At 41.8% G+C, this 17607-nt stretch overlaps 1 protein-coding gene across 1 annotated transcript; it reads left to right on the top strand.

Moving 5' to 3' along the window:
* The first annotated feature begins 8018 nt into the window (after window positions 1-8018).
* On the top strand, window positions 8019-10846 carry en1b (engrailed homeobox 1b). Its single transcript, XM_077616277.1, has 2 exons — window positions 8019-8773; window positions 9975-10846. The coding sequence occupies exons 1-2, from the start codon at window positions 8266-8268 to the stop codon at window positions 10292-10294; spliced, it is 828 nt and encodes a 275-aa protein (XP_077472403.1). The 5' UTR covers window positions 8019-8265; the 3' UTR covers window positions 10295-10846.
* Window positions 10847-17607: the final 6761 nt, after the last annotated feature.

Below are 17607 nucleotides of genomic sequence, written 5' to 3' on the forward strand. Positions count from 1 at the left end.
TTCAAGGCCAAATAGGAAAATAAATCCGATAGCGTCTCTGGTATTGTTCAGAGGGCCGGTCCAAATGTGCCGGCGGGCCGCATCCCAAAAAAAAAAAAAAAAACGATAGCGTCTCTGGTATTGTTCAGAGGGCCGGTCCAAATGTGCCGGCGGGCCGTAGTTTGGTGACCCCTGGCCTACAAGGTGACTCCTGGCCTACAAGGTGACCCGAGCGGATGGGAAACCAAAACACCGGTGTAAGAAATTGCATAATATTTTCATTATAAGGTATACAAAGCAGCCGTATTTTTAAACAATAATGCGATTATCGCCATCTACCAGAGTCCAGTCCAAACACGGTAAGAGTTTCTTGCCAATCAGCAGAAACACAGGGTTTGTTGCCGTCAACAGTCCTGAAAACAATGAACTGGCCTTCGAAAGCAGCTGTGGGGGAAAGCGTCCTCAAGCGTGGTCCCAACATAAATCATGAATTAATTCATAGCCTTATTACTTATTAAAAATGCTTACAAAACGCAAGAGAGCGCCGGCGAGAGCGCCGGCGAGAGCGCCGGCGAGAGCGCCGGCGAGAGCGCCGGCGAGAGCGTCGGCGAGAGCGTCGGCGGATTCCCGGACTAGGGAAAACATGGGGGAATCGAGGAACGAGGTAATGCAGACACATGGCAAGGTAAATAAGGCAGACAATTCGACAATTTCATTATAATCAGTGGGGTTTAAATAGACACAACAGGAAATAATTTTACTGTCACCTACACTGTCACTTACTCAGTCTGTAACATAATCAGTCACTTACTTAATCAGTCACTCACTTAGTGATTCACTCAGTCAATAACTCAGTCAGTTGTCACTTAGTCAGTCACTCACTCAATCACGCACTCACTCAGTCACTCAGTCAGTCACACATTCACTCAATAATTTAGTAACTCACTCACTCAGTCATTCACATAGTCACTCACTCAGTTATTAACTTAATCAGACACTCACTCAGTGAGTCACTCAGTCATTATCTCAGTAACTCAGTAAGTCACTCAGTCACTCAACCACTCAGTAACTCAGCCAGTAACTCAGTCAGTCACTTAGTTAGTCACTCAGACACTAAGTCATTTATACACTCAGTCAGTAACCATAATCAGTCAGTAATCATTCTCTCAATAACTCAGTGACTCACTCCCTCATTCCCTCACACAGCCAGTCAGTCAATCAGTCAGTCATTCAGTCTTGACTCATTTAGTCACTTAATAAGTCACTCAGTCACTCTGTCAGTTACACATTCACTCCCTCATTGAGTAACTCACTCACTCAGCCACTCACTCAGTACTTAGTAACTCACTCACTAACTTACTCAGTCACTCACTCAGACAGTCACTCAGTCATTGACTCAGTCAGTCACTCAGTCAGTCACTCAATCAGTCAGTCAGTCAGTCAGTCAGTCAGTCAGTCACTCAGTCAGTCACTCAGTCAGTCACTCAGTCAGTCACTCAATCAATCAGTCAGTCACTCATTCGGTCAGTCAGTCACTCAATCACTCATGTAGTAACTCAGTCACTCAATCAATCACTCAGTCAGTCCCTCACTAAGCCACGGAATCAGTCAAACACTCAGTCAGTCATTCAGACAATCACTCAGTCAGGCCCTCAGTCAGTCAGTTAGTCAGAAACTCAGACTGTCACTCAGTCAGTTTCTGAAAGCGATGACGTATTCTTACGCCTGTGAGAAGGGATTGGTGTCCCCAACTCGAAATCTGATTGGTTAAATCAATAGTTTTATCAACGCTTATTTTATGCTGCAGGGCCCGCAGGACTGATTGTGAAGGCCTCCAGGTGGATTTCTGACCCTGGCAACAAATATTGGCTGAAATGTGATTGGTTAAATGCTTAAATATGAAGACACCCACCTGGAAGCAACGCGACCAGGGGAAAAGCAATGAAAGGAATCTGACCAATGTTCCCTCTAAGCTGCGCGCGTGCGCAATTGCGCACTACTCTCGTCTTTTCTGCGCAGCAGCAATCATTTGGCGCGCAGTATTTTTTTATTTTTATTTTTATTTATTTTTTTTACCCCTTTCCCCATGATGGCGCCGTTTAAGCAGCAGCCAGTGGCAGTAGCTCTGTCCACTCTTATGTTTTCCGTGTTTTACAGCATGTTTTACATGAAAAATTAGAGGGAACATTGACATGCACCTGCTTGTGGCAGGTGTGATACTGGTGTGCCCATAGCGAGCAATGATGATGTTGTTGGATTGGATTGGATAACTTTATTCATCCCGTATTCGGGAAATTTCGTTGTTCCAGTGGCAAGAGGGTGAGGATGCAGGAATAGGAAAGGCATTTTAGACATAAATAGATAGGTAATAAGTAGGTCAAGAAATAAATACATGAATAAATATATAATTAAATAAGCGTGTTGCTTAGGACATATATACATACATACATACACATAAATGTACATGCATGCATACGGTAGGTCTTAACACACAGCCATTTTTTTGTTAAAGAGCCTGACAGCTGATGGGAGGAAGGATCTGCGGAAGCGCTCCTTCCTGCAATGAGGGTGCCGCAGTCTATTGCTAAAGGAGCTTCGGAGGGACTCCACAGACTCATGCAGGGGGTGGGAGGTGCTGTCCATGATGGACATCATCCTGGTCAGCATCCTCCGCTCTCCCACTTCCTCCACAGAGTCCAAAGGACAGCCCAGAACAGAGCTAGAGCTGGCCCTCCTGACCAGCTTATTCAGCCTGTTCCTGTCCCTCTCCGTGCTCCCGCATCCCCAACAAAGCACTGCATAAAACACTGCAGAGGCCACCACAGTGTCGTAGAAAGTCCTCAGCAGTGTCCTGCACACTCCAAAGGACCGTAGACTCCTCAGTAGGTAGAGGCGGCTCTGGCCCCTTTTGTACAGGGCATCTGTGTTTGTGGACCAGTCTAGTTTGTTGTTGAGGTGAACACCCAGGTACTTAAAATTCTCCACGATTTCAATGTCTGTACCCTGGATGTTCACCTGAGTGGTCTGTTGAGGATTCCTCCGAAAATCGATGACCATTTCCTTTGTCTTACTGGTGTTGATGTAGAGGTGGTTTTGCCTACACCAGTCAACAAAGGCTGTGATGACTCCCCTGTACTCCAGGTCGTTCCCGTCCGTCACTCGTCCAACAATAGCGGTGTCGTCAGAGAACTTCTGGAGGTGGCAGGTGTCTGTATTATGTTTAAAGTCCGATGTGTAGAGGGAGAAGAGGAGTGGAGAGAGCACTGTGCCTTGTGGGGCCCCCGTGCTGCAAGCTACCACATCAGACGTACAGTCCTGGAGTCTCACATATTGTGGTCTGTCAGTGAGGAAGTCGATGATCCATGCGGCTAGGTGGTTCCTTACTCCAGCCTCTTCCAGTTTCCCTCTCAGTAGAACCGGCTGAATGGTGTTGAAGGCAATGGAGAGGTCAAAAAACATCATTCTCAGCGTGCTTCCCGCGTTCTCCAGGTGTGAAAGAGACCTGTGCATTAGGTAGGTGGTAGCATCTTCCACACCAATGCCTGGACGATAGGCGAACTGCAGAGGGTCCAGCTCTGCATTCATCAGGGGGCTGAGGTGATTGAGGATGATTCTCTCCAATGTCTTGATCAGGTGAGAGGTTAATGCTACCGGCCTGAAGTGGTTTGGCTCCCTGGGGTACGCAGTCTTAGGAACTGGGACCACGCAGGAAGTTTTCCACAAGGTGGGGACCTTCTGCAGACTGAGGCTGAGGTTGAAAATATGCAGAATCACTATACCAAGCTGATCCGCACACTCTCTCAGTAGTCTGGAGCTGAGGCCATCTGGACCGGTAGCCTTCCTTGCCTCGATCTTCTTGAGCTGTTTTATCACCTGATCGACAGTAATGCAGAGACCGGTGGAAGAGGGGGAGGAAGAGGAGGAGGAGGAGAACGAGGGGGGAGCGTTGCTTCTGGTCTGGGGGGTCAGGGGAGTGGGGGCAGGACTGAATCTGTTAAAGAACTGATTCAGTTCATTGGCCCACTCCCTGCCGCCAGACTCCGGGTCTCTCTCGCTGTTGCCTCCATGGCCCGAAATAGTCCTCAAGCTCCTCCAGACCTCTTTGGTGTTGCCTCTCTGGAGTTGGTTCTCCAGCTTCCTCCTGTAGATGGTCATACCCTTCCTTATCTCTCTCTTCAGCTCCTTCTGGACCATTTTCAGGCTCTCTTTCTCCCCAGACCTAAAAGCCCTCTTCTTCTTGTTCAGGAGGGCCCTTAGATCCCTGGTGACCCACGGCTTATTGTTGGAGAAACAACGGACCTTCTTGGAGGGTACAATGTTCTCAACACAGAAGTTAATATAATCTGTGATGCAGTGGGTCAAGCTGTCAATGTCATTACAATGTGAATTGCACAGCACCTCCCAGTCAGTGGTCTCAAAACAGTCCCTCAGTACCATGCTGGTCTCCTCGGTCCATCTTTGTATGATCCTCGTGGTAGGTTTTATTTTCCTCACCATAGGGATGTAGGTGGGGATCAGATGGACCAGGTTGTGGTCTGAGCGGCCCAGTGGGGGGAGGGGGACTGAGTTGTATGCCTCCTTTGTGTTGGCATACAGCAGGTCCAGAGTTTTTTGTTCCCTGGTGTGGCACTTCACAAACTGAGTGAAGGTGGGGAGAGTAGAAGCCAAGGGAGCATGGTTAAAGTCACCAGAGATAAGAAGGAGAGACTGGGGGTGTGACGTTTGCAGCCGGGACACAGTGGCGTGAAGCAGCTCGCGGGCGACTGTCGCATCGGCCGAGGGGCGTATATACGCAGTTATAATGATAACGTGCGAGAACTCCCGGGGGATGTAAAACGGCCTGATGCTAACAGCTACTAGCTCGATATCTCGAGTGCAGAGTCGCTCCTTCACAGTAATGTGCCCGGGGCTGCACCATCTACTATTAATAAAAACAGCTAGTCCCCCCCCTTTCTTCCTACCGCTCTCCTCAGCATCTCTGTCCGCCCTCACCAGCTGAAAACCGTCCAAGGAGAGACCGGATGTGACCGGATGATTCGCCTAAAGACGTTTTGCCGACGGACGTTTGACAGACGGACAGGTCGCCGAATGACCGTTAGGGTACTCAGTGCACTCAGGGAGGTTGTCTTTCTGCCCAGACCAACGAAAAATTAGAGGGAACATTGAATCTGACTGACAATTTGGAATGATTTAATAGGTATTCATGGACAAAATATAATAAACATCAGTCTGTGATTCAGATATTTTTAGGCCAGCAAAGAAGGCCTTGCAGGCCCTGACAGTCCACCACAGGGGGAATCACACTCCTTAGCTTCCTGGGAATGTCTATTTGGAGGTCCTGGAGAGGAGAGTCTGCCGGGATGTTGAGTCTGCCGGGATGTTGGATCTTGGATTCAGGAGGAGCAGTGTGGTTTCCCCCTGGCCGTGGAAAAGTGGATCAGCTTTAAAACCATCAGCAGGGAGGGAGGGAAGGAATAAGGGAGGGGTGAATGGGTGGATCAGTGGATGGACGCATGAAGGAACGAACGAATGGTTTAAATGAATTGGACGTCTATTGCTCATTGGAATCAAATTAGTTAAATTTAAGATGTCACTAGTTAGTATCATATGTTTAACAAATATATGTATCCAAATTGTTGTTTTACCCTTGTACAACATTATGGGTCCCGAAAATAGGCATATAATGCATTTTCCACTTCTGACAATAGATGTGAGAAGAGGTCTGTCTTCCAAAGTCCCATTATCATATTTCTGTAAGGCAATGTGTCTCTAGAAAATATGATTCTTGACTATATTAAATAGATTCTCCACCGTTGTGTATTTTATACATATATTCAAAACAATTTCTACTCACCAGTATATACGGCGTAAATTGGCGTTTAAATCTTAAAGAGGCTCATCAATGGTGGCTTATAAAATGCTCCGCAACATCCATTTCCCCCACTAGATGCCAGCACAAGCTCTCAGAAAGAGAATTAAGTTTATTGCGATCGCCTAAGGCGGCCCGGCCCGGTGGAGCGAGTGGTTAGCGTGTTATTTTAAAAAGTATAAATACATATTTGTACTCTACTTGCACTAACTTTTTTTAATTTTTTTTTTAATTTTTTTATTTTTTTTTTTTATTTTTAGCTAAATCACTGTATTTGCGCTAAGACATTTTCGAGGGTAGAGGAAAAAAGGATTTCTAGCTATTCTTTTCACATTGTCAGCAAACACTTCCTTGACTTAATAAAGAATATTCAAGTTCAACATTTTTCTGTGGTTGACAACTTCCGCTTATTCATTCATTCATTTTCTTAACGCTTTAATTTCATAAGGGTCGCGGGGGTGCTGGAGCCTATCCCAGCTGACTTCGGGCCAGAGGCAGGGGACACCCTGAATCGGTGGCTAGCCGATCGCAGGGCACAAGGAGATGGACAACCACTCATACTCACACACACCTAGGGGCAATTTACAATGTCAACTCAGCCTACCAGGCATGTTTTTGGAATTTGGGAGGAAACAAGAATGCCTGGAGAAAACTCATTCAAGCCCAGGGAGAACATGCAAACTCCACACAGGAGGACAGCAAATTCATAAATTACCCTGTATTATTGGTGTTAATTCGAGCGCATGATACAAAAAAACAAAGTAATGTATCAGTGGGTCTGCAGGTGATACAGTGTAGTGGCTATTCAATAAAAGTACGTCTGAATTCCGTCCATGCATTTATCATCCTATTACGGTAACAAATCTGACTCCCAATATATGAGAGCTAAAATAAATTACCAACCTGAAGTCGTCAATAAAGTCATTTCTGTAAATTGTGTCTCTGAGGGCCCCAGCCATTCTTCTTCCAGCTTTATCAGCACCTTGGAAATGGCGTGGCTTTTAAAGTGGGCCCCTGCATCAGTTTGATTAAGGGGCCTGCCAGGGACCATTGACAACGCTTTTCACTGTGCTTTTATTCTACTCTTTACCAGTGATGAATACCAGCCAGATCGGGCAGAATGAAGGCTAATTAAAAGCAATAAATTATCTTTTTTTGCTTCTCTTGCATCCCCCCCCCCCCCTTGCGCCATGGGATAAGAGCAGGCTTAGTGTTCATTCGTGCACAAAAGATGCTGCGGCTAAACCAAATACTGATACTGTCCTAATTGAAATTTAATTAAGTAGACACAGTTTTGGACTCTGACCTGTTGGATAAAGATTTCATTGCGTTCAACATGAACACGGCTGTGCTTTCATGTTATAATGATTATTAATAATGTCGTTATTATAAATCGCTAATTATAGTATCTATAGCAATTTTTCTCTAAGCTGTTATTGTATATATTACTGATTCGACCTATGCTGGTATTTTGACTGTGTCAGATATAGATTTTATTATTGGATTAGCCTTTAGCTATTATTTTTAAATACATTAACGCACTCATTCGCTTCCACCTCCTACCTACCAGTTCAAATGGATTTTATGTCTGTCACTGCTAATGACAGTTAATTTCTTAAATCCTGTAACAGTAGGAATAGTGTTGTCAGTGGTAAAATGCCAACATTATTGTACGGTCAATGTACAGCAAGTTTTAGCAACTCTTGACTCTATCGCCGTCAATTAGAGAGTGTCTCATAGAAATAGAAATATTATTTAGTCATTAATTCATTTCCCTTCTCCCGGCCAACTGTGAGCACTTGGCGAGGGACACCCTGAACTTGGTGGGCAATTTAATGTGTTCCACCTGCCTACCAAGCATTTTTTTCGGGATGTGAAAGGAAACTGGAGTTTCGAGAGAAAGCCCACACAAGACCGGGGAGAACATCCTCCCCCCAAAATTAGTTGTTCTGTTCTTCCGCTGTATTTTATGTGCAAATGCTTCTCCTTGCGCGAGGCAACACTCGCATGAATCCTGGATTCTGATTGTACGAGGCTGGTTGTGACAGAGACGGTTTCGCGATCTGATTGGTCGGTCGCACGCGTGTCCTTTCTGCGGGGCGTGAGAAGCAAAGCGCAACCCAAAGACACGACAAGGAATTGAAGAGCTATTACCCTGCTCCGAGTCGAGGCAGCCAGTGTCTCCATCAGCCAGTCTCCATAGTCAGGGTAAATTAAAGACAGGCATGTCGTCGTTGCACATAACAGTTTAAACTTCTTTGATAGGTTTTACTAGGACTCCGAGGGTTTTTTTGTTTGGATGTTTGTTTGTTTATTTATTTTTACATGAGACGCAACTAAATTGGATTGTTTTAAAGGCGGGGAGCAACAAGTGGAGTGTGTCGCAGAAAGGCCGAAATTTGTCACCGTCACCCGCCATGGATACGCAAAATGAGGCCCGCGGTGGTCGGGACTCGATTGTGGACGATAGCGTGTCACCGAACCTGCCGTCCCCTCCCGTAATCTTCCCGCACCAGGCCGCCCAGCAGGTGCACCGAACGACCAACTTTTTTATCGACAACATTCTTCGGCCAGACTTTGGCTGCAAAAAGGAACCGGGATATCGCGAGCGGAACGAGACGGATGGCAGGGAGAACATCAACCCGCTGGCGGCGAGGCCGCACGCTGGTAGCCTCTGCTTGGACTCCAACTGCAGCAGCGACAGCTCTTCCTCATCGTCGGCGGCTTCGTCGCCCGCTTCTAAGCAGAACTCAGCCAAACAAGTGGAAGCGGTGAATAACGGGAGCGGCAGATACGCCGATAGTCCGTCGACCATCGTAGTTTTGAAGGGCGGCAACCGAGCATCTCCGCCTATGGCCAAGGACCAACCCATGCTGTGGCCAGCCTGGGTCTACTGCACGCGTTACTCGGACCGGCCCTCATCTGGTAAGGCGATAAAACCCACCAGTGGCAATTACTAATATTTCTAAATACCAATATTACGTATATTCTTTTCACGATTGAGCCTGCAACATTGCTGCAAATATTTAATCTCAGTGACACACTAAATTTATGTTAAAAGCGGTTAGCATTGCATCTTAAAGGTAAAAAGAATACTAAATGACATTTGAATGCAATTGCCATACAAAAATAAAACGTCCATTTAATTAAAGTTATTATTATTGGATTAGCCTTTAGCTATTATTTTTAAATACATTAATGCACTCATTCGCTTCCACCTCCTACCTACCAGTTCAAATGGATTTTATGTCTGTCACTGCTAATGACATATATATATATATATATATATATATATATATATATATATATATATATATATATATATATATATATATATGTGTGTGTGTGTGTGTGTGTGTGTGTGTGTGTGTGTGTGTGTGCGCAGAAAATAAATAGGTATTGTATTTCTCACTTTAATTAAATGCACGTTTTATTTTTGTTCTTGTATGGCAATTGCATTCAAATGTCATTTAGTATTCTTTTAGTATATATATATATATATATATATATATATATATATATATATATATATATATATATATATATATGTGTGTGTGTGTGCGCAGAAAATAAATAGGTATTGTATTTCTCACTTTAATTTAATGCACGTTTTATTTTTGTTAATAACATATATATATATATATATATATATATATATATATATATATATATATATATATATATACACACATATATATGTGTGTGTGTATGTGTGTGCATAAAATAAATAAAAACACTCTCAAAAAGTATATATATTTTCATCGCAGTATAATTGATCAATTTGCACAATTACTAACAATATTAAATTTGATTTTCGTTTTGAATGCTTTGGATTTTCCCTTTTATTTGGCATTTCTGATTTATTTCTTATTGGGGTTTTTTACCATCTCATGGTTCCTACTTGGTAAATTATTTCCGAACAAACCTCAAAATATGACTGAGATTAATTGTTCGAACAGACAAAAAAGCGGCTATTGATCTTAAATGTGCCCAATTAATCTTTATTGCTGTTTCTTGGAGGCGCTTGGTTTTCGAATAGACATGTCTTTGACACATTTTTCTAATCGTCTCGCTGGTCTGACACGTGTATATTTACGTGTTCGTGCTATTGTTGTTTCCACACCAGGGCCGAGGACACGCAAACTGAAGAAGAAGAAGAGCAGCAAAGAGGACAAGCGGCCCAGGACGGCATTCACCGCGGAGCAGCTGCAAAGACTGAAAGCCGAGTTCCAAGCCAACCGCTATATCACGGAGCAGCGAAGACAGTCGCTGGCGCAGGAACTCAACCTAAACGAATCCCAGATAAAAATCTGGTTCCAGAACAAGCGGGCCAAAATCAAAAAGGCTACCGGTTACAAAAACGGCCTGGCGTTGCAGCTCATGGCCCAAGGACTGTACAACCACTCCACCACCACCGTGCAGGACGAAAAGGAGGACAGCGAGTAGCATCGTAGTGGTATTATATGGACATCCTTGCGATTTAAAGTTTATATAGCCGCTGAAGTTATCATGTGGTATACAAGTATATTTAATTAACAAACCTCATCCTTAACCAGTTGTTTTCAAGAAGCGTAATGTGACACCCCTTTTTCCTGCACCTTTTCATGCTTCCTTCACACATTGCGGACTCGGAAAAGCCAAAGATTTTCATATGGTCACATGTATGTATTCAAAACGTGAAAAATTAAAAGAAAGACATGAGGTCGATTGCAATCATTTCTTTTAAATTCACAATTTTAAATGTTCGGTAAATTTAGAAATGAGAGTGATGTGGTGAAAACATTTATGAAGACAATATTTAAATCTCGTTGTCAATGGTAGCCAACTCATTTTTTTAACCTCACACTACAGCATAAATAATTCCAACATTTTTTATTTTTTAAACGAAAAGTATAACAAAAAACACCAGTGAAAGTTTTAAAGCTAAATGTATTGGACGTCTGAATTGTCAATGGTAGCAAACACACTTGTCATTTTTCAATTTCATGTCACATTAAATTTAAAAAAAAAAAAACTTAAATGAAACAGATTTTTAATTAGACTAGTTTGATAACTATTTGGAGATGGAAGGTTGTTATATTTAGAATCTATAAGATATAATAAATTGGTTGCTATTATTGAAAAAAACAAAGACTTACTTTATTAAGCGAAAGATTTATTAAATATTTCGCTTAATGAATAGTCAAGTCATTTTTAGGTAAAACAACAAAAAGAAGCCCACGGGCATCAGAATCATTGGCTGTGGCCTACATTATTCTGTATTATTTTTGCTGTTGCAATGTGGTTTGTACATAAAATGATCAGGAAAATAAGATAATGTAAAAGTATGCGGCTGAGAATCGCTGGGCACTTCACGGCGCTCTGCTTTTTCGGCCTCTAATTATTTCAGGCAGGCTCTGGTTAGAAACCAGCAATTTAATAAGATCGCTCATATATATATATATATATATATATATATATATATATATATATATATATATATATATATATATATATATATATATATATATGCAAAATGATTTTCAAACTAAATCTACGTTGAGTCACTTCAGGATCCTAAGTGAATATATGGCACAAATCATCTCGGACGTTGTGTCTGTAAATAAGTAGAACAGATGAAAAATGATTTTCAAAATAAATCCATGTTGAAAGTCACTTCGGGATCCTAAGTGAATAGTTTCATTGTCATTCAACAAAAATGTACAAAATAATATTCATTTACTTTTCTACATTTTTTTCAAGCCATCGTGTCTATGGATCGCATCGGTGATGTGTCGAGTGTTTATGTCAATCTGGAGGTTTGTGATTGGAAAAGATGCGCGTGCACAGATACGCACACAGAAACGCTTAGAAGTGCGTGCGTAGATATGCCTTTGAATTCAGTTTGGCCATCTGGGCTGCATGTGTGAACAGAGGTGAAAAGGCTCTTCACGGTCAGCCAAGCCCAGAGCTCGAACACTATAATGATAGTCAAAATCCACGCTGTGAATGCGGAAGAGGCTCTTATAACAGTGTATTTAAAATGCATTCAAATATGAAACAGCGGGAAGACCCCCTCTAACCCACCTTGTCATTTATGCAAGCCAATGTTTTATCTTTAAAACAAAGAAGAGCCAGGGATCGTTTGCATATGGTTAGCAGAGTCAGCCTTGCGGGCACAATATGGATTTAATTTCTATGCAAATTAAACTAATAAAAATGAGAATACACTCCGGAAATCTCCTATGTTAAAAGGGGAGTAGACCTTGGAATCAGAACAGGTACGTAAAGCATTAAGATTATGGAGCCAATGTGATTTAAAGCCGTGTTATACCATGGATTTAAAGTGCAAAGAAGATGGCGGATGCAAATAATCTCTCCTCATGACGTTGGGAGGGAGGGCAAATTCTTACACACCTATGAGTCTGGACATGTATGCTCATAAGAGCACACACGCACCTATATGAAGTGTGAGAAGGATGTGCAGAGTAAAATTTCCAATGCAATGCTTGCAACGATGGAATCCATGTTTGGAGGAGGGGAAGGAGGGGGGGACGAAGAAGAAGAGGAGCAACAGCAGCAGCAGCAAGAGGACAAGCCGCCTAGGACGGCGTTCCAGCTGCATACTCTGAAAGACGATTTCCAATCACGGAGCTACATCACGGAGTAGCAAATACACTCAAAACACACACACAGACACACAAACACACACGCACAGACGCACACGCACACGCACATGCACACGCGCACACACGCACACACGCACACGCGCACACAAGCACACACGCACACACGCACAGACGCGCACACATGCACACACACGCACACACACCCTCTAACACACACACATACACACCCCCAAACACACACTCACACACACATCTTGACTAGAAATAGGAATGGCAAATAGTTCATTAGGAACCATAAATCATAATTCGTGCACGGAAGGATCCCCATTTGAGGACGTGACATTAACATTTAAAACGAGTTTCCCCCCAAAAAGCAGCGCAAAATAAGATTGCAATGCTTAAAAACAAAAGAGTAGCAATACAAGGAAATTAAAATAGACATATTCGTTCACACTCAATGCAGGTCAAAACGTAGCTTTAATGATCATTAATTTGATGTATGTAATATGTAATATTTAATTGCTTCTTTTATTCAGACGGTTATATGTGTATGATTATTGTTTTTAAAAAAGTTTTTTATAGTTCCACAAACCAAAAAAGTGATGACATTTCAGCAGGTGCAATAAAAAAAACAAGGTTAGGTTTATACTTCATTAGGTAAACATGTAATAGGCACTAGTTCAGAAAATGAGTTTCAGAAAAAAATGGCACAATATATAAAAGCTTTTTAGAATTATACAGAATATATTATATAGAAGTACAAATCATAACATCTTCTGCTTAGTTTTTAAATGCAAATTTGTATTTGAATGCTTTTAATGTGTTCATTTCATTTTACATGCACCATGTTTCTTTTCTTGTATTATTCTTAGTCTAGAATAATTAATGTGACAATTAAATTATAATTTAAATAAGAAAACAAACATCATATACTGTGTTTGAGAGTCTCTTATTCTTTAACACACCTTTTCCACAATCGATTCCAACCTTTTCTCTGGGCGTTATGGTTGTCATCATCACACATGCACAGACAAAGGGTGGCATGGAGAGATATCCTCCCACAATGCTTCTGGGTGGTAGTCATCATTTGAGCGAGCTAAATCCAAATTACATGGATGATTCAGTCAGCGACACTTGTTTACTTGACTCTTCAGGGGTGAGGCGAAAGGGTTGTCGTCACTTGTGTTTAAATTTCCAACATTGTCTCCAAGAAAGAAAGGAAACCCATTTACCTTTAAAAAAAATCAAAGTGAAGGCTGGTGATGTTTCATTCTTAAATAAGACTGACATGGCATTTAAATCAAATGGAACATTTTTTTTGCCTCAGCACCAAACTTCCATGCACCAAGATAAAACAGTGTGGCACATGACTAGGCAGCACATTTAAGGGAAGTTATTCTGGTTTGGTTTAAAAGCGTCAGGAAATGAGAGCCGCAGCTTTGTTGGCAAGCACGTGGACTTTGCATTGGCACATTAATAAACTAGAGGAGGCTGGTTCCAAACTGAGAGAGAAAGAACTTGAAGATTAATGCTAATGTTCAAATCTGGGACGGGTTGTTTTAACAGAAACATACACAATAAGACACACAGTGAGAACAAAAGGCATGGACACCTGGGAATTTTTTCGTCGATGGGTGGTCACATGCACCTCTGCTTCTTCTTCATGATTTACACATATGGAACCACTTCATCATGCTTCTCCTCGTTTGTGTGTGTGTGTGTGTGGGGGGGGGGGTTTATCCACTTCACAAGAAATAGGCGTGAGAGGATGACACGCCATGATAAGAACAATTTTGAGAAAAGTAGTACGCTTATGCGATGCTAATTCTGTTCATCATAGGCAACAGGTTGATTGAATATCTTATGAATCCAAAATTTGAGGAAACAACCCACTCATCTGATAATAAATAAACTAATACAGTAATCCCTAGAATATCCCGCGTAATGTAGACCAGACAGGGCTGCGATAATCAAAAAACCTCAAGGTAGGTTCACCCCTATTATTAGTACAGTGGTACCTCGAGATACGAGCTTAATCCGTTCCGGAACTGAGCTCGTATGACGAGATTCTCGTAACTCGAGCGGACGTTTTCCATTGAAATGAATGGAAAACAAATTAATTCGTTCCAGCCCTCTGAAAAAACACCAAAAACAGGCTATTGGATTGGAAAAAATGTTTTATTTCTTCTAATTCGCCATCTATTAACAAAGTAACACATAACTAGTGGTTTAATAGTAATAAAATGTGTTTAATCTAACTAAAATTGGGCAGATTTCGCCGACGGGAGACAGAGACGTTTGGGAGCGTGGGGGGGTGGGGTTCGTTTTTTTTCCCCACGACAACACACTCGTAAACGGAACAAACTAATTTAAATTAACTTGGATTAATATATACAGACACTCAAACAGACGTTTAATGTAACTTTACACAAAACTGAATTCTAATTTTGTTGTAATCTTTTGTTACCTTCGTTTTTCGGGTTGGCGGTTTGCCACGCCTCCACCCTCACGTTCGCTATCGATGGACTGTATTGCCTTCAAAATATTCCCAAAATGATGCACAAAAATGTCCTCACAATAGGATAACGCACGACCACTTGCCAACGAGAAATAGTCTTTAAAGAACGATCGCTGGAGCTTCTTTCCTTAGAAAGAATAACAGGAAATACAATAGTTGATCTTACCACGTATTGATTTTGGGTAATGAAGTTTTATTCTGAGAAAGGTTGCCATTGCCTATGGGTGTTGTGTGCACGAGTGTACTTCATTACCCAGAAAGCCCTCTTTTTGCATGCGCGTTGCGCGTTTCCTGGTCTTAGGAGAAACTCGTCTGAATTAATCGTTCCGTGCTCGTAAATATTGTTATACACGAAAGATATGCAAAAAAGACCTGGCTTGGTCACATCACGAAATTTTGATCGCATGACAGGCGAATTATTCGATCGAAATTTCCGCTGTAAGACGAGAATTTTGTATGACGAGCGGTCGTATGACGAGGTACCACTGTACTACCTTTCTACATGCACCTATACAAAAATCCAAGTACACAAGCACAATTATTATGAGTATTTTTCAAATATCACTGTTATAAGCATATGAGAAGACTGCTATTTATTAATACCTAGATATAATCTATATATATAAAAAAGTTTAAATACTTTAAATACTGTATTCACTGCGAAAATAGTTTCCCTCTGCTTAATATAAATAAAATAAAAAACAAAGGGAAAACATTCCATTTAAAATCACGTGATTACATCTCATTATACAGTAATATCTTGAGATACGAGTTTAATGTGTTCCAGGACTGAGCTCGTGTGTCAATTTACTCGTATCTAAAATAATTTTTTCTTGCATATGAGCCGTATTTGTAACTAAAAAAATGATGACTGAATCAAGGGTATGACTTATATGCGCACAAGACTAACAGCGTTGCTCTACTGTTTTTCACCAGTAGATGTCGGCAAATTAACATTACCTATTTGTTGGTTATTTTCTGTTTTGCAGTAAGAAAACAACCATTACTGGATGAATGACTAACTTTCTAATAATATTGACCCTAATAATGTGATTTTGATTCATACAATATCTCAGAAATGCCATGTGGGATGATTTAAGATTTTCCCTTAAAAAAAACAGCTTTTTACTCCCTATTAAAACCATGAATATGGAGGTGAAAATTGTGAATGAAGGGGCATCTTTTAGGCGAGAAATTGTAATATTCAACGATTTAAAGGCAATTTTAAGGATGCGGCTTATACGCGGGTGCGGTTTATATGTGAGAAAATAGTAGAGGGTGAGGGGGAGCGAGAGAGAGAGAGACAGAGAGGGAGAGAAAAAAAGAGAGAGAAAGAAAGAGAGAGGGAGAGAGAGAGAGAGAGAGACTTGACAGACGCCAATGTGCTTGTAACATAAAACTTAAATTAACTTAGATTACTATACGCATACTTAAAAATAAGGTTAAATGTTACGTTACCCTAAATTCAAACCTTCTTGCGCGATAACCGAGGCAAAAATATTCCAGTGTGTTATGTTTTTTAAAATTATCGAACCAACCAGTCTTTTTCAGATGCTTGCATCTAGATTCTGCTGTCTTTTTTTCAGATTATTGACTCGGTCACGCTATCTCCAGTAAAAAATAATGCAACCAGTATGGCCCGTAGATATCTTTACGCGAGGGAGATGCAGCAAGAAAGAAATGGTCTCACGCATATTTGGCCACCCAGACGGCCGCATGGGTAACCATCTCGTATGCTCGTATCTCAAATTTGTCTAGTATCACAAGGCAAAAATTTGCTCATAATTTTCCTCGTATCTCAAATTTCTCATATATTGGAACACTCGGATGTCAAGGTATTACTGTCTTGTATAATACATTAAAAGCATTCATTCAAGTTAATTTAGTCCAAGTCTTCCTGCACAGTACAGATCTTGAATGGTACTGCCCTTTTAGCGAGATACAGCTTCGCTTTCGGGATGCAACAGTTTGTGAAGGCTTTCATGATCCAGGCTTTCCGATTGCTCATCCAGTAGACAGGAAGCAAGGCTTTGTTCTTGTTTTTTAAAGCATGAGAACGGTTGAACCTGTTGATTAAGGCTGGTTTTACCATGAAGCCAGTAGCATTCCCACACATGATGATTCACACTTTCAGTTCATCTTTGATAAAAATTCCCGTGAAGGCATCCTCATACATGTTAAAAACTTGCTCCAACCATTCTTGTGAATTGTGTGAGGGAACTCTTCCTCGAAAAAGCCTTTCACTGCCTCCCAGTCTGCTGGCTGAAGAGGCTAACTCTTGGCACTGAAATAAGGCTGAGGTTCATCTTCTGTTACAGTCGTGGAAGTTTTTTGCGACGAGAAGAAATGGGAAGCGTTCATCAATTGCATCACAGACGTGCCCAAGGGAAGGTTGCACTAACCTCTTACTGAGGTAAGCTATGGCAAAACATTTTTTTTAAAAATCCAGCACGTTAGGACCTAAGTAAATCTCATTTTATTTTCTGAACCGCTTTATCCTCATTAGGTTCGCGGGGGGGGGGGGGGGGGGGTGCTGGAGCCTATCCCAGCTCACTCCGGGCAAGAGGCAGGGGACGCCCTGAATCGGGGCCAGCCGATCGCAGGGCACAAGGAGACGGACAACCATGAACACT

This window comes from Stigmatopora argus, chromosome 1, assembly GCF_051989625.1.
Source record: "Stigmatopora argus isolate UIUO_Sarg chromosome 1, RoL_Sarg_1.0, whole genome shotgun sequence".
Classification (NCBI taxonomy): Eukaryota; Metazoa; Chordata; class Actinopteri; order Syngnathiformes; family Syngnathidae; genus Stigmatopora; species Stigmatopora argus.

Bases quoted from the DNA above. Each gene is read 5' to 3' on its own strand.
- en1b (XM_077616277.1), top strand. From the start codon at position 8,266: ATGGATACGCAAAATGAGGCCCGCGGTGGTCGGGACTCGATTGTGGAC. The intron at 8,774-9,974 runs GTAAGGCGATAA...TTTCCACACCAG, and splicing joins CTCGGACCGGCCCTCATCTG to GGCCGAGGACACGCAAACTG.